The sequence below is a fragment of the Hemiscyllium ocellatum genome, chromosome 24, assembly GCF_020745735.1.
Source record: "Hemiscyllium ocellatum isolate sHemOce1 chromosome 24, sHemOce1.pat.X.cur, whole genome shotgun sequence".
Taxonomy (NCBI): Eukaryota; Metazoa; Chordata; class Chondrichthyes; order Orectolobiformes; family Hemiscylliidae; genus Hemiscyllium; species Hemiscyllium ocellatum.
The window spans coordinates 46,192,652-46,214,290 of record NC_083424.1 but is presented as its reverse complement, the minus strand read 5'-3'; the positions used below and the strand labels follow the sequence as shown (position 1 = coordinate 46,214,290).

Sequence of the window (21,639 nt, the reverse complement as noted above, 5' to 3'; positions counted from 1 at the left end):
GTCTGGAAACTTTAATAACCACTGATAAGCCGCCCTCCCTTTAACTTTTCAATGATTTTCCACAAAATCATTGTGGGTGGCACAGTGGTTAGCACTGCTGCCTCACAACGCCAGAGACCCGGGTTCAATTCCTGCCTCAGGTGACAGACTGTGTGGAGTTTGCACGTTCTCCCCGTGTCTGCGTGGGTTTCCTCCGGGTGCTCCAGTTTCCTCCCACATTCCAAAGATGTGCGGGTCAGGTGAATTGGCCATGCTAAATTGCCTGTAGTGTTAGGTAGGGGGTAAATGTAGGGGTATGGGTGGATTACGCTTCGGCGGGTCGGTGTGGACTTGTTGGGCCGAAGGGCCTGCTTCCACACTGAAAGTAATCTAATCTAAAAAACAGACACCCCCCTCCACCTCCAACTATTTCATTTAAATCCCTGTCCACACCCCCAGTCATGAGATTCACCAGGATTCTGGTCCCAGCATGATTCAAGTGGAGCCTATCCCAGTGGAACAGCTCCCTCCATCCCCAGTGTTGTTGCCAGTGTGCCATATATTCCACCCTGCTTCTCCCACACCAATCTTTGAGCCTTTAATCTTGCTGACCCTGAGCCAAATTCCTCCTGACTCAGATGGTAACCCGGAGGTCATTACATTTTGGGTTCTGCTTTTTAAATTCGCCCCTAACTGCTCATATTCCGTCAGGTGGAGGAGCCGGTGTTGGACTGGGCATGGGCAAGGTCAGAAGTCAGACGGCACCAAGTTATGGTCTAACAGGTTTATTTGGAAAGACAAGATTTCGGGGAGCCTCACCTGACCAAGGGGCAGCGCTCTGAAAGCTTGCGATTTCAAATAAACCTGTTGGACTGTAACCTGATGTTGTCTGACTTCTGACCACATTCCCTCAGTACAGCCGCTTTCCTCTTTCTACCTAAATCATTGGGACTTACATGGACCATGACAACGAGACCCTTCCCCTCCCACGCCATGTTCCTCTGCAGCCTGGATGAGAAGTCCTAAACCGGGCCCCAGGGAGACAACACAGCCTTCGGGACTCTCCGTCCTGGCCAGACAGAACAGGGTTTGTTCCCCTGACTATACGATCCCTGATTACAGCTACATTTCTCTTTTCTCCCCTCACTTGAACGTCTCCCTGCACCACGGGGTGCTATGCTCAGCTTACTCATTCTTCTGCAGCTCCCACTCTCACCCACACAGGAAGCAAGTGCCTCAGGCTGTTAGATAATCTCAAGGGTTTCGGCTCCTTCAGCACTACCTCCCGGATCGCTCTACCTGCCTCACTGGTAGTCTCACTCTCCTGTCCCTGACCACTGACTGAATTCGAGGTAATTAATCTAAGGGGTGTGACTGTCTCCTCAGCATCCAGGGAACTCTCCCCCTCCCTGATGTGTTGCAGTGTTCGGAGCTCAGACTCCAGCTCATCAACTCTGAGCTAGAGTTCCTCAGGCAACCGTCACTTCCCACAGATGCGATCACTATGAACTAGCTGGCGAGGTCTGCCAGCTCCCACACTGTGCAGGTACAACACATCACCTAGCCCTGCATTTCTATTTTATTTTCTTAATTTGATTTTTTTTTAAATTTTGCCCCGCTCTTTTAATTTGGAGCCTGTAAGTATTTACCCAATTATATACTGACACAAATTCACTGAGGTTGGAGTCCGAGAGATCCCTGTGAATATAAACCCTCCCAACTACAGTGCCATTAGTTTAGATAACAATTTAATGAGTGTTCAACAACTGAAAGAATATTCTAGTCTACCATTAACGACAAAAGCATCGGATACACGGACAGACAGTATTCTATCTCCTCGTGGATCTCCCATAATCTTTTTCTGAATCTCAAAAATTCTGGAAACCTGTTTTGAAAAGTTATGGCCTGAGCAAACCTTTGGAATTATTGGAAGCAAAACTCTGCCTGGATGTTTGTGGGTTATATGTTTCCAAAATATCGGCAGAATGATTTGAAAGTTAGGTAACAGACTGTCATACCTCATTTTGAATTAATACTCTTCAAGAAAAATATATTTTCCAATAAACATAATCAGGCACATTTAATTTATTTCAAGAGGGCTACTAATCTGCTGGAGTGCAGTGATTCACTGAGTAACTCCTCCGTCTGCACAATGCAGTCTCCTATTGAGATGCATCTTATGTAGCTTTTCAAAAACAAACCAATTTTAAGTTGTTCAGATGATTAAAGAGCATTTTAAACAACAGTTCTTCACACTAAATCAACACTGATCTGGTAATCAGCATTACTGAGCAAGCTGTAATTCTTCCTTCAAATATCTTTACACTTTAGTGGGTGGCACAGTGGTTAGCACTGCTGCCTCACAGCGCCAGAGACCCGGGTTCAGTTCCCACCTCAGCGACTGACTGTGTGGAGTTTGCACATTCTCCCCGTGTCTGTGTGGGTTTCCTCCGGGTGCTCCGGTTTCCTCCCACAGTCAAAGATGTGCAGGTGAATTGGCCATGCTAAATTGCCTGTAGTGTTAGGTATGGGGTATGGGTGGGTGACGGGTCATGTGGACTTGTTGGGCCGAAGGGCCTGTTTCCACACTGTAAGTAATCTAATCTATCTTCCTTCCAGAATTTAACCTTCTTTGACTATCTTCAGCTCAGGGGTTTCATTCAAAGCTCCTCTTTTAGAGCAGAAGACGGTCCAATCAAGAGAAAATCAATTGCATACACTGCTTGATGTATCAAACAACTCAAGCTAAAATGTTTTCTCTGTTCCTGTCTATGTTAAGATTGACTTCCATCCTTGAATTCTGGGTCATGGTGGGCCTGTGTTTGTTAATTAAAACCATGGTGCCAAAGCCAGGAATGGATTTGGGAATACTGACTGTGGGTAATGAAGCCAAGGAGATAACACCTTGCACTTATGAAGCAGCTTTAACTTTGGAAAATATCTCAAGATGTTCAAGGTTGTAGTGTCGAAGAAAACTCGATTTCAATCCAAACGAGGAGATATGAAAACGGGGTGTGACTAAAATCTTCATCACAGAGGTCATTTTTAAGCAGGGTCTTAATTACGTATAGAGAGAGAGCTGAAGAGAGGAGGAAAGAGGGTGACTAGCCTGGGGGTGGACATGCCAACACGGATGAATCTCTGGAATTAGAAAGCAGGCACTAAACTATCAGAACTGAAGCCAAAAGAATCAACTCTAATTTGTTAAACATCTCATACAGCTTTCGAATAATATAAGCTGAAGAGTTTGTATTTCTCTGACCGGGTGAGGTGGTCTGTAAGCAAATGAAACAACGTGAGGATACTCATGGATGTTAGTGTCGCATGTCAGGCTTCTGCACAACTCTCTGGCTCTTGGATGGGAAGATGGCGTTGGACAGGATCACCAAGCCTGTTTCAACCAGTGCCTCAACAAAGCTTGAGCATTGCCTTTGTGGTGTGGTGCTGAGTAGCTGTCAGTCCGGGTGTTCATTTTACACTGCACAATGGAAGCTGCGTCACCTATATGTTCTTTGATTTTTCTCACTTACTTGTGAGCAGGTACCAGCTTGTATCTGTACGCAACTCAGTATCCACAGAGAATAAAAGCCCTTATTAGATTTGCCTAAAAAGTGAGGATAACCTCACCATACACTTTGGAATTCCCTCTTTTAATGCCATCACCCTAAGACCTCATTAAGAACCCATCACCTTGTGAAGTTTTTATGAATCCCTCCTGACGGGACCCAGTTTTAAGAAAGGTAAATGGGTTTGTTTTTGACATTAACTGTCATACAAATGGAAATTGTTAATGAGATGTTTGATTGTGCTTATCCCAATGGTTCCAAACTTTAATTTCCTACTATTATCCTCTTGCAGGGGAAGGCTGTGAGATTTCTGTATCAGTTTCTGTTCACTCATGAATGAGAATGTTTGAAGGTTAAGGCTTGACTAATACAGAACCAGAAAAGCAAATCAAGGGGCTTTGTTGTGGCTCCTCTAGATCTGCCGTTTCCTTTTGTCACATGCTTCCAACCAGATTTCCAGGCACATCTAAAACCTGAATCCCTTTCTCATTGGTTCAATTAAGAGAAGTGAGCTTGCTCTCACTCGAGGTGTTGATTGGCTAAGCTTGACTGTAGGGTTTCAGCAGTGAATTGCGAGTCTCTAGCTCCAAGTTTATCATCCGATGAGTGAGTCCCGAAAATTCCTGTTTTGCTGCAGTCAGAGATTGCAGATCTGTGAACTCTCAATTCACGGAGCTTCTAGATTTGTCTGTCAATCCGACCATACCTGGTTGTGTAACTAAAGGCGCTCCACCTTACTGAAGGTACATCCTCATACCCAACTCATTGCCTTGGATCCTTCTGTGAAGATCTAACTGGGACTTCAGTATGGGCCATTGGAACAACTTTCTGTCACTCTCTGGCTTCCAACTTTAAGACAAACAGCATCTCTTTCAACAAGAAAGGGACCCAAAAAGTACGAGACTCACTTTTGTCCACCTCAGTTTGCTGTCTATGGTTTGCCCACTTTAAATTATCGTGTATAAGGAGATGGTTGCATTATCTGCAGTGCTCGCTTGTATCAGTTTGGGATGGGTGCTTAAGATTCCATTCTGCTCCCTAATTGCCTCTCCCTCTCCCCTATGTAGGAGAAGGGGCCTCTCCATCATGATATTACTGTCAGCACATCTTTCTCATTTCAGCCTCCAACAGACATGATCCTTCATCCTGCTGGAACAGTGCAGCCTTGGTCAAGCCTGTAAGACTTGATCTCCAGGTCCTAAAAAATCCCCCCTGATCAGCTTTAATAGAGCAGCTCTGTGTCTCCTGGTATTCACAGGATGAGGTCATCCCCAGCTCCGCCAGCATTTGTCGCCCCCTTCCCTAATTGTCCAGAGTCACTTGTAGGCTAGACCAGGTAAGAGTGGCAGCTTCCTGCCCTCAGGAATGTTACTGAACCAGATGGAGTTTTCCCTAAACAATGGATTTGGGGTTATCATTAGACCCTTAATTCTAGGTTTTGTATGACTGAATTCAAATACCACCACCTGCCATAGTAGTGTGGTGAGCCTTTGGAATTCCCTGCCACAGAACATGGCTGTGACAAAAGTATTGAATGTTGTCATGGAGGAGATAGATATAGTGCTGAGGGCTAAAGGGATCAAAGGGAATGGGGGAACTGAGCTGGATGATCAGCCATGATTATATTGCATGGTGAGGCTAGCTTGGAGGGCCAAATGGCCTACTCCTGCTCTGATTTCCCATGTTTCATAGACAGTGATTGGGCAGTAACCCTTTCTCCAGCTCAGGAGCACTGAAGCTAATTGTAGTGCCTTGACTGAACTAAAGTCAGCAAACTCAGCACAGATCAGGGACTGAATTCTGTAACATTCCCAGTCTGAGTGACACCCAACCAATCAATACACTTCACAGTGACCAGTCCAGCATCATAGGATTTGACTGTTGATGTCAGATTCTTATACCGATATTATTATTCCCCCTGAGACCCAAGAAATCTCTGGTAAGACTTGCTGTAAACCAAAGCAGATTACAAAGCAACTCATCATTAAATGTGCTTCTAAAAACAGCCAGGTTAAAAGATACAAAGTGAATAGAGCCTACCAGAGAGAAGTGAACGATGCAAGAGACTGCGATAATTAATAATCCAATAATAATGGCTGCAATGGCAACCAGTGTTGCTATGTGTGCTAGCTTTTTGGCTCCATCGATATCTCCCTCATTGTAGCTGTGTAGAGCCTGAAGGACAAAAGGCAACCATTAGTAGAAAACCGTGCGATATGATTTGAGTTAGTGATTAGCCTAGTGAATGGTGCGGCCCCCACTCTGTCAGCAAGATCCCAGCCCCCACCTTGTAATGTCTCCTGTCTCCCCCTTGTGTCAACTCATCTGCTGCTAAAACCACCCAGGCCTTTCCTACCTCTAGCCTTGACGATCATGACACACTGTCAGCCAGCTCGGTCACTATTCTCCACCCACTATCAATCAGAATGTATCCAAATCTGGGTTCCTGCTATCCTACCTCATACCAAGTCCCATTCACTGATCAGCCCCACACTCAGCAACCTACATTCACACCAAGGCCAGTGTATATCGATTTAAATCTTCACGCTCTCACGGACTCCTCACGTTACCACAGAGTTGTAACCCCCCTCCCTCCTCCTCCTCCAATTCTGTTTTTGTGCCCTTTCCTTCATTAGTATTGCCTGCTAAAGGCCTGTGTCAGGGAGGAGGCTGAAGTGAAGTCCGGTCTGGTTAGCTAGTGCCTCAAACTCGAGGGAGTCCACCGTGCTTGGGTTGGGACATTTTCACCGGGTTTGAGATTCTTGTCCTCGCCGTCTGACGGCAGCTGCAGCTCTCTAGGAATTTGCAGCTCTGGAATTTCCTGCCTGAATCCCTTTGGCTCTTGATTTCTCTTGCCTATTAAGATCATTCTTGCAACCCATTTCTTTGAACAAGTTTTTGCCCCTCTGATGTCCTGTTGCCCCATCATGTGGATCCTGCTGTCTGACAATGCTTCTATAAAGAAATTGTACGTTAACCCTGCATTATAACTGCATTAGAAATATAACAGTGGCGGCAAATAAGCACCATCTCTCCTGCTTAGTATTTCCATTGTCAACATAGCTTACAAATCAAAGTTGACATGACCCCCTTCTCTCTAAATAAAATCAGATTGTCAGGTCTATATCTTTTTTAATGGGTACCACTTCCTCTTAAAACCATAAGGGAACGATATTATGAAATGCAATCTGAAGTGTACCAACATATCGCGGCTGCTTAATTTGAACAAGATCATCATCATGCTCCAACTTGGAAGTCTACCAAATATTCCCAAGGCATGTGCACACCCCAGGCAATTCAGGGGTTTATCAGAGCACCCTGCTCATTGCTGCAATGCACTAAGTTTAAAAGTGTTTCTTGTATCTTAGATCAAGGAGTTGGAGGGCTCACTGTCTGCAGTACCAGTCTAAATGCACAGCAATACTCGACTGGATCACAGGTTGCAATCCTTTTCATACATTGGTAACCAATACTAAATTACTGGGCCGTCCCTCCTGTTACATCAGGCATAAAAGCCACTTGACATTATACAAAGTCTCGAATTATAGTTGAAAATGTGTTGCTGGAAAAGCGCAGCAGGTCAGGCAGCATCCAACGAGCAGGAGATTTGACATTTCGGGCATAAGCCCTTCTTCCTGAAGAAGGGCTTATGCCCGAAACGTCGAATCTCCTGTCCTTGGATGCTGCCTGACCTGCTGCGCTTTTCCAGCAACACATTTTCAACTCTGATCTCCAGCATCTGCAGACCTCACTTTCTCCTCTCGAATTATAGTGGCTTATTGGCCCCACTATATACACAGAGGAAGTGAGACCGTGTAGCTGCTGGGGAACACAGAAATGCGGGTGACATTAGAGGCTCTCTCAGTGTCAATGGCAGGTTTAGGAACTGTTTTCCGGCCAGGCCAGCTGTCCAATGGGAAGGCCTACAGGTCGGAGAGGTGATTGTGGGCATTAGACAGGGAGGACGCAGCTGGTGAGATTGGGGCTTTTGGAAAAAAAACTTTAGGTTAGGCAGGGGAAAGAAATGATGGGTTTGGAAATAGGTTAATTTTTGAAAGCTAAGTGTTCCTGCTCCCACTGACCCACACGCAGAACAAAGTGGATGGACTGGGTCTCCCTCACCTCCCTACAGCTACTTAAGCCCAGGAAAGAATCTCAGAACTGTTAAGTACAAATATTCAGATTTCATCCACACAGACTCATTAACATAATTTAAGAACTGATCGTCTTTTGAATGGAAATAATGCCTCCAACACTCCCCCAACACATTTTCTTTAAAACCAGAGAATACTATGATTGAGGCAGACGGAGGTCAGCTATCAGACTTTGAAATGTTAAATCCCTTTCCTGCCCACTTGGGAAGTTAAAGCCCCCCTCATTATCTGCACCAATCACAATTCATGTATCAGTCTCTATGACGATGTTAAAGGAAATTAAAGTCAGGCAAGGTGTAGATGGAGCTATGGAGCAATTTCATGTTATAGTCCAAATCACAGAATGTCTACAATGCGGAAACAGGCCAGTCAGCCCATCAAGTCCTTCCGAAGGGCATCCCACCCCCAATTCTATCCCTGTAACCCTGCACTTCCCATAGCTAATCAACCCAGCCTACACATCCCTGGGCACTAGGGGTAATTTAGCATGGCCAATCCACCAGCACATCTTTGGACAGTGGGAGGAAACCCACACAGATGGTCAAAAAGGATGGAATTGAACCTGGCTCCCTGGGGCAACTGTGCTAACCACTGGGCCATCACACCTCCCATAACCTAGGGGACGTTTATTGTCAGCAATCACTGATAGATGACTGCACCAAACTCCCAGCAAAGCCTTCGTTATCTTCATTTCATTTTTGCTAATATTTAAGAAAATTTGCAATCATCAAAGTTGAAATAATTATTATGATTCCCAAAGAGACTGATAACTTTTTTTTAAGAGAAATAATCCTCCTAAAGCCAATAGCAACAAAACTGATTTCCGTTTCAATACTGTTATTGTATAAACCAAACGGAATCATCTAAAATCAACATAATTCAAACATCTGAATTGAACAACCCTTCAGACTTCCTCAGTTACTAACCTGAGGAACACCCATGCCTTCATCGTTGCTATTTTATCATCAAAGCCCCATTTCTGAGGGTCACAACTACACCCATTCCTCTTAGGGTTCCACATCAGATGCTAACCATCTGTCATTTCTGTGTATCGACTTTACAGTTGTCCAGGTGGGACCTTATGGACACTGCTTTTTAATTCAGTCACCAGAATCCCTTCCCGAAAATTCTCCAATCCTTCTTCAACTTTCATTCATGTACAAACGTTTTCTTCTTTCGAGCAAACCTTCACAAATATTGGACCTTGTTTCCTTTCCAATATTTCTGTCTGTAGACTTCTTGGATTAACTCGTTGACATTGACAATAACATTCTTCCCTCTGTCATAGTCACTTGACTGGCCTTCTGGAAGAGCTGAGCGCTTTTCCTACAAATACATTCTGTAGGAGAATAATACAAATCTCTGTCGGCCATTGTAGCAACTGTCTGAACAGCCACAAAGTACATTTCCACTCCTTCCTCACCATGTTCAGGTATCACGCAAATATCCTTTGCAAAGTCAACGGGAAAAGATAATCCTCATTATTTCCCTTCAATGAACAAGCTTTAAACTTGACAGCTTCTAATTCACTGCCTCTTTCCTCATTTCTTTATTCTCTCACGTCTCCATTTTCTAATTCTACTTCAAGGTTTCTTGTTGACCTTTCTTCTGCTTCCATTTTGAACTCACCTTTCTCATTTCTCTCTTTGCTTTTAACAACCTAAGAATTAGAACCCATGAGCCTGCCCCACATTGGCGAGATCACGGCTGACCTACTGCAGGTCTCAAATCCCCTTTTATGGCAGCTGCCTAGAGCCCCTTGTCTCTGATATTTCAAAAATCTATCTCCTCTTTAAACACTTCCAGTGATCTCGCCTCCATAGTGTTCTTGGGGCAGAGAATTCTGTTCAGTACCTGCTGCAAGGAGAAATTCCCTCGCACCTCAGATTTAAACAACCTCCCTTTCACTCTGCCAAGTGGTTTGAACAGGCCCACTTATGGAAACATCTCAACATCTGCCCGATCAAACCCCTCAGAACCATGTGTGTTTCAGCAAGATCACCTCTCTAATGAATAAAGGTCAAACCTGTTCGGCCATTCCTGATGAGTCAAGCCCTTCATCCCAGCCAAGTGAGCCTCTTATGACCAGCCTCTGATACAGGACATGCTTCATCATCGATGGAGTCCAAACCTGGACAGACTACACCAGTTAGGGGAAAGGGAGGACTGCAAATGCTGGAGATCAGAGTCAAGATTAGAGAGGTGCTGAAAAAGCACAGCAGGTCAGGAAGCATCCAAGGAGCAGGAAAATCGGCATTCTGGGCAAAGGCCCTTCATCAGGACTCCCCAGAATCCTCAGTTGCAGCATCAACACCCTGTCCAATTGTAACACCAACGCCCTGTACAGTTGTAACATCAACACCCGGAACACTTGCAGTACCAACACCCTGTACAGTTGCTGTACAAAGACGCTGCACAGTTGCCGTACCAACACCCTGTTCAGTTGTAAAGCTAACACCCTGTACAGTTGTAACACCAACACCCTTCACAGTTGCAGCACCAACACCCTGTACAGTTGTAACACCAACATCCTGTACAGTTGTAACACCAACATCCTGTACAGTTGTAACACCAACACTCCGTCCATTTGCAACACCAACACCCTGTACAGTTGCCATACAAACACCCTATGCAATTGTAAAGCCAACACCCTGTACAGTTGTAACACCAACACCCTGTACAGTTGTAACACCAACACCCTGTACAGTTGCAGTCCAAACAGCCTGTACAATTGCCATACCAACATCCTGTCCATTTTTAACATCAACACCCCGTTCAGTTTCTGTACCAATACCCTGTACAGTTGCCATACAAACACCCTATACAGTTGCAGCGCCAACACCCTGTACAGTTGTAACACCAACACCCTGTCCAGTTGCAGTATCAACACCCTGTCAAGTTGCAGCTCCAACACCCTGTACAGTTGTAACACCAACACCCTGTATAGTTGCAGCGCCAAGACCCTGTACAGTTGCTGTACCAACACCCTGTACAGTTGTAATTCCAACACCCTGTACAGTTGCAGTACCAGCACCCTGTACAGTTGCTGTACCAACACCCTGTACAGTTGCAGGACCAACACTCTGTCCAGTTGTAACACCAACACCCTGTACAGTTGTAACACCAAAATTCTGTCCAGTTGCAACACCAACACCCTGTACAGTTGCTGTACCAACACCCTGTAAAGTTGCTGTACCAACACTCTGTACAGTTGTAATTCCAACACCCTGTACAGTTTCAGTACTAACACCCTGTACAGTTGGAACACCAACACCCTGTACAGTTGCTGTACCAACACCCTGTAAAGTTGGTGTGCTAATATCCTGTCCAGTTGAAACACCAACACCCTGTCCATTTGTAACACCAACACCCTGTACAGTTGTAACACCAACATCCTGTAGACTTGCTGTACCAACACCCGATCCAGTTGTAACACCAACACCTTGTACATTTGCAGCACCAACACCCTGTACAGTTGTAACACCAACACCCTGTACAGTTGTAACACAAACACACAGTACAGTTCCAGCACCAACACCTTGTACAGTTGCTAAACCAACACCCTGTAAAGTAGCTGTACCAACACCCTGTACATTTGTAACACCAACACCCTGTACATTTGCAGCACCAACACCCTGTACAGTTGTAACACCAACACCCTGTCCAGTTGTAACACCAACATCCTGTAGACTTGCTGTACCAACACCCTGTAAAGTTGCTGTACCAACACTCTGTACAGTTGTAATTCCAACACCCTGTACAGTTGTAACACTAACACCCTGTCCAGTTGTCACACCAACGTCCTTCACAGTTGCAGCACCAATACCCTGTACAGTTGCTGTAGCAACACCCTGTAAAGTTGCGATACCAACACACTGTACAGTTGTAACTCGAACACTCTGTAAAGTTGTAACACCAACACCCTGTACAGTTGCTGTACCAACACCCTGTACAGTTGTAACTCCAACACTGCGTACAGTTGCAATACCAACACCCTGTACAATTGCTGTACCAACACCCTGTAAAGTTACTGCACCAACACTCTGTACAGTTGTAATTCCAACACCCTGTACAGTTTCAGTACCAACACCCTGTACAGTTGGAACACCAATGTCCTGACCAGTTGTATCACCAAAACGCTGTCCAGTTGTAACACCAATGCCCTGTACAGTTGGAACACCAACACACTGTACAGTTGGAACACCAACACCCTGTGCAATTGTAACACCAATACCCTGTCCAATTGTAACACCAATGCCCTGTACAGTTGGAACACCAACACACTGTCCAGTTGTAACACCAACACCCTGTACAGTTGCCACACCAACACCCTGTCCAGTTGTAACACCAACACCCTGTACAGTTGCAGCATCAACACCCTGTACAGTTGTAACACCAACTCCCTGTACAGTTGGAGCACCAACACCCTGTACAGTTGTAACACCAACACCCTGTATAGTTGCAGCACCCACACCCTGTACAATTGTAACACCAACAGCCTGTACAGTTGTAACACCAACACACTTCACAGTTGTAACAACAACACCCTGTCCAGTTGTAACACCAACACCCTGTACAGTTGCAGTCCAAACAGCCTGTACAATTGCCATCACGGCGGCACGGTGGCACAGTGGTTAGCACTGCTGCCTCACAGCGCCTGTAGACCCGGGTTCAATTCCCGACTCAGGCGACTGACTGTGTGGAGTTTGCACGTTCTCCCCGTGTCTGTGTGGGTTTCCTCCGGGTGCTCCGGTTTCCTCCCACAGTCCAAAGATGTGCGGGTCAGGTGAATTGGCCAAGCTAAATTGCCCGTAGTGTTAGGTAAGGGGTATGGGTGGGTTGCGCTTCGGCGGGTCGGTGTGGACTTGTTGGGCCGAAGGGCCTGTTTCCACACTGTAAGTCTAATCTAATCTTAAAAAAAAAACCAACATCCTGTCCATTTTTAACATCAACACCCCATTCAGTTTCTGTACCAATACCCTGTACAGTTGCCATACAAACACCCTATACAGTTGCAATACCAAAATCCTGTACAGTTGCAACACTAACACCCTGTACAGTTGTAATACCAACACCCTGAACAGTTGCAGCACCAACACCCTGTACCGTTGCTGTACTAACACCCAGTCCAGTTGTAACACCAACACCCTGTCCCGTTGTAACACCAACAGCCTGCCCTTTTGTAACACCCTGTGCAGCTGTAACACCAACGCCTGTACAGTTGCTGCACCAACACCTTGTCCAGTTGTCACACCAACACCCTGTACACTTGCAGCACCAACACCCTGTACAGTTGTAACACCAACACCCTGTACAGTTGTAACACCAACACCCTGTACATTTGCAGCACCAACGCTCTGTCCAGTTGTCACACCAACACCCTGTACACTTGCAGCACCAACACCCTGTACAGTTGTAACACCAACACCCTGTACAGTTGTAACACCAACACCCTGTACATTTGCAGCACCAACGCTCTGTCCAGTTGTCACACCAACACCTGGTACGATTGCTGTATCAACACTCTGTCCAATTGCAGCAACAACACCCTGTACAGTTGCCATACCAACATCCTGTCCATTTCTAACATCAACAGCCCGTTCAGTTTCTGTACCAACAGCCTGTACAGTTGCCATACAAACAGCCTGTACAGTTGTAAAGCCAACACCCTGTCCAGTTGTAACACCAACACACTTCACAGTTGCAATACCAACACCTTGTACAGTTGTAACACCAACACCCTGTCCAGTTGTAACACCAACACCCTGTACATTTGTAACACCAACACCCTGTACATTTGCAGCACCAACACCCTGTACATTTGCAGCACCAACACCCTGTCCAGTTGTAACACCAACACCCTGTCCATTTGTAACACCAACACCCTGTACAGTTGTAACACCAACACCCTACAAATGTGCTGTACCAACACACTGTGCAGTTGCCATACCAACACCCTGTACAGCTGTAACATCAATACCCTGAACACTTGCCATACCAACACCCTGTACAGTCGTAACACCAACACCCTGTCCAGTTGTAACACCAACACCCTGTACAGTTGCTGTACCAACACCCTGTACAGTTGTAATTCGAATACCCTGTACAGTTGCAGTACCAGCACCCTGTACAGTTGTAACACCAACACCCTGTCCAGTTGTAACACCAACACCCTGTACAGTTGCTGTACCAACACCCTGTACAGTTGTAATTCGAATACCCTGTACAGTTGCAGCACCAACACCCCGTTCAGTTGTAACACCAACACCCTGTACAGTTGTAACACCAATACCCTGTGCAGTTGCAACACCAACACCCTGTCCATTTGTAACACCAACACCCTGTCCAGTTGCTGTACCAACACCCTGTACAGTTGTAACATCAATACCCTGTTCAGTTGCAACACCAACACCCTGTCCAGTTGTAACACCAACACCCTGTCCAGTTGTAACACCAACATTCTGTCCAGTTGTAACACCAACACCCTGTACAGTTGCAGCACCAACACCCTGTACAGTTGCTGTACCAACACCCTGTAAAGTTGCTGTACCAACACCCTGTACAGTTGTAACACCAATGTCCTGACCAGTTGCATCACCAAAACGCTGTCCAGTTGTAACACCAACATCCTGTACAGTTGGAACACCAACACACTGTACAGTTGCTGTACCAACACCCTGTAAAGTTGGTGTACTAACATCCTGTACAGATGTAACACCAACACCCTGTCCATTTGTAACACCAATACCCTGTCCAGTTGTAACACCAACATCCTGTAGACTTGCTGTACCAAAACCCTATCCAGTTGTAATACCAACACCCTGTCCAGTTGGAACACCATCACCCTATACAATTACAACACTAACACCCTGTCCAGTTGTAACACCAAAACCCTGTACAGTTGCAACACCAACACCATGTACTGTTGTAACACCAACACCCTGTCCAGTTGTAACACCAGAACTCTGTCCAGTTGCAGCACCAACGCCCTGTTCAGTTGTAACACCAACACCCTGTCCAGTTGTAACACCAACACCCTGGGCAGTTGCAGCACCAACACCCTGTAAAGTTGCTGTACCAACGCTCTGTACAGTTGTAATTCCAAAACCCTGTACAGTTGCTGCACCAACACCCTATCCAGTTGTAATACCAACACCCTGTCCAGTTGTCACACCAAAACCCTGTACAGTTGCTGTACCAACACCCTGTCCAGCTGTAACACCAACACCCTGATAAAGTTGCTGCACCAACACCATATACAGCTGTAACTCCACCCTGTAGAGTTGTAACACCAACACACTGTACAATTGTAACACCAACACCCTGTACAGTTGTAACACCAACTCCCTGTACAATTGTAACACCAACATCCTGGACAGTTGCAGCACCAACACTCTGTCCAGTTGTAACACCAACACCCTGTACAGTTGTAACACCAATACCCTTTTCAGTTGCAACACCAACACCCTGTCCAGTTGTAACACCAAAATTCTGTCCAGTTGCAGCACCAACACGCTGTACAGTTGTAACACCAACACCCTGTCCAGTTGTAACACCAACACCTTGTACAGTTGCTGTACCAACACCCTGTAAAGTTGCTGTACCAACACTCTGTACAGTTGTAATTCCAACACCCTGTACAGTTGTAACACCAATGTCCTGACCAGTTGCATCACCAAAACGCTGTCCAGTTGTAACACCAACATCCTGTACAGTTGGAACACCAACACACTGTACAGTTGCTGTACCAACACCCTGTACAGTTGTAATTCAAATACCCTGTACAGTTGCAGTACCAGCACCCTGTACAGTTGCTGTACCAACACCCTGTCCAGCTGTAACACCAAAACCCTGAACAATTGTAACACCAACACCCTGATAAAGTTGCTGTACCAACACCATATACAGTTGTAACTCCAACACCCTGTACAGTTGTAACACCAACTCCCTGTACAATTGTAACACCAACACCCTGTACAGTTGCAGCACCAACACTCTGTCCAGTTGTAACACCAACACCCTGTACAGTTGTAACACCAACACCCTGTACAGTTGTAACACCAATACCCTGTTCAGTTGCAACACCAACACCTGTCCAGTTGTAACACCAACACCGTGTCCAGTTGTAACACCAACATTCCGTCCAGTTGTAACACCAACATCCTGTACAGTTGCTGTACCAACACCCTGTACAGTTGTAATTCGAATACCCTGTACAGTTGCAGTACCAGCACCCTGTACAGTTGCTGTACCAACACCCTGTACAGTTGTAACATCAATACCCTGTTCAGTTGCAACACCAACACCCTGTCCAGTTGTAACACCAACACCCTGTCCAGTTGTAACACCAACACCCTGTCCAGTTGTAATTCCAACACCCTGTACAGTTTCAGTACCAACACCCTGTACAGTTGTAACACCAATGTCCTGACCAGTTGTATCACCAAAACGCTGTCCAGTTGTAACACCAACATCCTGTACAGTTGGAACACCAACACACTGTCCATTTGTAACACCAACGTCCTGTCCAGTTGTAAGACCAAAACTCTGTCCAGTTGCAGCACCAACGCCCTGTCCAGTTGTCACACCAACACCCTGTACAGTTGCAGCACCAACACCCTGTACAGTTGCTGTACCAACACCCTGTAAAGTTGCTGTACCAACACCCTGTACAGTTGTAACACCAATGTCCTGACCAGTTGCATCACCAAAACGCTGTCCAGTTGTAACACCAACATCCTGTACAGTTGGAACACCAACACACTGTACAGTTGCTGTACCAACACCCTGTAAAGTTGGTGTACTAACATCCTGTACAGATGTAACACCAACACCCTGTCCATTTGTAACACCAATACCCTGTCCAGTTGTAACACCAACATCCTGTAGACTTGCTGTACCAAAACCCTATCCAGTTGTAATACCAACACCCTGTCCAGTTGGAACACCATCACCCTATACAATTACAACACTAACACCCTGTCCAGTTGTAACACCAAAACCCTGTACAGTTGCAACACCAACACCATGTACTGTTGTAACACCAACACCCTGTCCAGTTGTAACACCAGAACTCTGTCCAGTTGCAGCACCAACGCCCTGTTCAGTTGTAACACCAACACCCTGTCCAGTTGTAACACCAACACCCTGGGCAGTTGCAGCACCAACACCCTGTAAAGTTGCTGTACCAACGCTCTGTACAGTTGTAATTCCAAAACCCTGTACAGTTGCTGCACCAACACCCTATCCAGTTGTAATACCAACACCCTGTCCAGTTGTCACACCAAAACCCTGTACAGTTGCTGTACCAACACCCTGTCCAGCTGTAACACCAACACCCTGATAAAGTTGCTGCACCAACACCATATACAGCTGTAACTCCACCCTGTACAGTTGTAACACCAACACCCTGTACAGTTGTAACACAAACACACAGTACAGTTCCAGCACCAACACCTTGTACAGTTGCTAAACCAACACCCTGTAAAGTAGCTGTACCAACACCCTGTACATTTGTAACACCAACACCCTGTACATTTGCAGCACCAACACCCTGTACAGTTGTAACACCAACACCCTGTCCAGTTGTAACACCAACATCCTGTAGACTTGCTGTACCAACACCCTGTAAAGTTGCTGTACCAACACTCTGTACAGTTGTAATTCCAACACCCTGTACAGTTGTAACACTAACACCCTGTCCAGTTGTCACACCAACGTCCTTCACAGTTGCAGCACCAATACCCTGTACAGTTGCTGTAGCAACACCCTGTAAAGTTGCGATACCAACACACTGTACAGTTGTAACTCGAACACTCTGTAAAGTTGTAACACCAACACCCTGTACAGTTGCTGTACCAACACCCTGTACAGTTGTAACTCCAACACTGCGTACAGTTGCAATACCAACACCCTGTACAATTGCTGTACCAACACCCTGTAAAGTTACTGCACCAACACTCTGTACAGTTGTAATTCCAACACCCTGTACAGTTTCAGTACCAACACCCTGTACAGTTGGAACACCAATGTCCTGACCAGTTGTATCACCAAAACGCTGTCCAGTTGTAACACCAATGCCCTGTACAGTTGGAACACCAACACACTGTACAGTTGGAACACCAACACCCTGTGCAATTGTAACACCAATACCCTGTCCAATTGTAACACCAATGCCCTGTACAGTTGGAACACCAACACACTGTCCAGTTGTAACACCAACACCCTGTACAGTTGCCACACCAACACCCTGTCCAGTTGTAACACCAACACCCTGTACAGTTGCAGCATCAACACCCTGTACAGTTGTAACACCAACTCCCTGTACAGTTGGAGCACCAACACCCTGTACAGTTGTAACACCAACACCCTGTATAGTTGCAGCACCCACACCCTGTACAATTGTAACACCAACAGCCTGTACAGTTGTAACACCAACACACTTCACAGTTGTAACAACAACACCCTGTCCAGTTGTAACACCAACACCCTGTACAGTTGCAGTCCAAACAGCCTGTACAATTGCCATCACGGCGGCACGGTGGCACAGTGGTTAGCACTGCTGCCTCACAGCGCCTGTAGACCCGGGTTCAATTCCCGACTCAGGCGACTGACTGTGTGGAGTTTGCACGTTCTCCCCGTGTCTGTGTGGGTTTCCTCCGGGTGCTCCGGTTTCCTCCCACAGTCCAAAGATGTGCGGGTCAGGTGAATTGGCCAAGCTAAATTGCCCGTAGTGTTAGGTAAGGGGTATGGGTGGGTTGCGCTTCGGCGGGTCGGTGTGGACTTGTTGGGCCGAAGGGCCTGTTTCCACACTGTAAGTCTAATCTAATCTTAAAAAAAAAACCAACATCCTGTCCATTTTTAACATCAACACCCCATTCAGTTTCTGTACCAATACCCTGTACAGTTGCCATACAAACACCCTATACAGTTGCAATACCAAAATCCTGTACAGTTGCAACACTAACACCCTGTACAGTTGTAATACCAACACCCTGAACAGTTGCAGCACCAACACCCTGTACCGTTGCTGTACTAACACCCAGTCCAGTTGTAACACCAACACCCTGTCCCGTTGTAACACCAACAGCCTGCCCTTTTGTAACACCCTGTGCAGCTGTAACACCAACGCCTGTACAGTTGCTGCACCAACACCTTGTCCAGTTGTCACACCAACACCCTGTACACTTGCAGCACCAACACCCTGTACAGTTGTAACACCAACACCCTGTACAGTTGTAACACCAACACCCTGTACATTTGCAGCACCAACGCTCTGTCCAGTTGTCACACCAACACCCTGTACACTTGCAGCACCAACACCCTGTACAGTTGTAACACCAACACCCTGTACAGTTGTAACACCAACACCCTGTACATTTGCAGCACCAACGCTCTGTCCAGTTGTCACACCAACACCTGGTACGATTGCTGTATCAACACTCTGTCCAATTGCAGCAACAACACCCTGTACAGTTGCCATACCAACATCCTGTCCATTTCTAACATCAACAGCCCGTTCAGTTTCTGTACCAACAGCCTGTACAGTTGCCATACAAACAGCCTGTACAGTTGTAAAGCCAACACCCTGTCCAGTTGTAACACCAACACACTTCACAGTTGCAATACCAACACCTTGTACAGTTGTAACACCAACACCCTGTCCAGTTGTAACACCAACACCCTGTACATTTGTAACACCAACACCCTGTACATTTGCAGCACCAACACCCTGTACATTTGCAGCACCAACACCCTGTCCAGTTGTAACACCAACACCCTGTCCATTTGTAACACCAACACCCTGTACAGTTGTAACACCAACACCCTACAAATGTGCTGTACCAACACACTGTGCAGTTGCCATACCAACACCCTGTACAGCTGTAACATCAATACCCTGAACACTTGCCATACCAACACCCTGTACAGTCGTAACACCAACACCCTGTCCAGTTGTAACACCAACACCCTGTACAGTTGCTGTACCAACACCCTGTACAGTTGTAATTCGAATACCCTGTACAGTTGCAGTACCAGCACCCTGTACAGTTGTAACACCAACACCCTGTCCAGTTGTAACACCAACACCCTGTACAGTTGCTGTACCAACACCCTGTACAGTTGTAATTCGAATACCCTGTACAGTTGCAGCACCAACACCCCGTTCAGTTGTAACACCAACACCCTGTACAGTTGTAACACCAATACCCTGTGCAGTTGCAACACCAACACCCTGTCCATTTGTAACACCAACACCCTGTCCAGTTGCTGTACCAACACCCTGTACAGTTGTAACATCAATACCCTGTTCAGTTGCAACACCAACACCCTGTCCAGTTGTAACACCAACACCCTGTCCAGTTGTAACACCAACATTCTGTCCAGTTGTAACACCAACACCCTGTACAGTTGCAGCACCAACACCCTGTACAGTTGCTGTACCAACACCCTGTAAAGTTGCTGTACCAACACCCTGTACAGTTGTAACACCAATGTCCTGACCAGTTGCATCACCAAAACGCTGTCCAGTTGTAACACCAACATCCTGTACAGTTGGAACACCAACACACTGTACAGTTGCTGTACCAACACCCTGTAAAGTTGGTGTACTAACATCCTGTACAGATGTAACACCAACACCCTGTCCATTTGTAACACCAATACCCTGTCCAGTTGTAACACCAACATCCTGTAGACTTGCTGTACCAAAACCCTATCCAGTTGTAATACCAACACCCTGTCCAGTTGGAACACCATCACCCTATACAATTACAACACTAACACCCTGTCCAGTTGTAACACCAAAACCCTGTACAGTTGCAACACCAACACCATGTACTGTTGTAACACCAACACCCTGTCCAGTTGTAACACCAGAACTCTGTCCAGTTGCAGCACCAACGCCCTGTTCAGTTGTAACACCAACACCCTGTCCAGTTGTAACACCAACACCCTGGGCAGTTGCAGCACCAACACCCTGTAAAGTTGCTGTACCAACGCTCTGTACAGTTGTAATTCCAAAACCCTGTACAGTTGCTGCACCAACACCCTATCCAGTTGTAATACCAACACCCTGTCCAGTTGTCACACCAAAACCCTGTACAGTTGCTGTACCAACACCCTGTCCAGCTGTAACACCAACACCCTGATAAAGTTGCTGCACCAACACCATATACAGCTGTAACTCCACCCTGTAGAGTTGTAACACCAACACACTGTACAATTGTAACACCAACACCCTGTACAGTTGTAACACCAACTCCCTGTACAATTGTAACACCAACATCCTGGACAGTTGCAGCACCAACACTCTGTCCAGTTGTAACACCAACACCCTGTACAGTTGTAACACCAATACCCTTTTCAGTTGCAACACCAACACCCTGTCCAGTTGTAACACCAAAATTCTGTCCAGTTGCAGCACCAACACGCTGTACAGTTGTAACACCAACACCCTGTCCAGTTGTAACACCAACACCTTGTACAGTTGCTGTACCAACACCCTGTAAAGTTGCTGTACCAACACTCTGTACAGTTGTAATTCCAACACCCTGTACAGTTGTAACACCAATGTCCTGACCAGTTGCATCACCAAAACGCTGTCCAGTTGTAACACCAACATCCTGTACAGTTGGAACACCAACACACTGTACAGTTGCTGTACCAACACCCTGTACAGTTGTAATTCAAATACCCTGTACAGTTGCAGTACCAGCACCCTGTACAGTTGCTGTACCAACACCCTGTCCAGCTGTAACACCAAAACCCTGAACAATTGTAACACCAACACCCTGATAAAGTTGCTGTACCAACACCATATACAGTTGTAACTCCAACACCCTGTACAGTTGTAACACCAACTCCCTGTACAATTGTAACACCAACACCCTGTACAGTTGCAGCACCAACACTCTGTCCAGTTGTAACACCAACACCCT

The 21,639-nt window shown here is 46.2% G+C and overlaps 1 protein-coding gene across 1 annotated transcript in view; it reads right to left on the bottom strand.

The window, feature by feature from the left end:
* LOC132827387 (transmembrane protein 233) overlaps positions 1 to 21,639 on the bottom strand; it is a 159,571-nt gene that overhangs the window by 24,320 nt on the left and 113,612 nt on the right. The window contains exon 2 of the mRNA XM_060844050.1: positions 5,586 to 5,720. Within this exon, the coding sequence (XP_060700033.1) occupies positions 5,586 to 5,720 (135 nt within the window). The remainder of the gene's footprint in view (positions 1 to 5,585; positions 5,721 to 21,639) is intronic.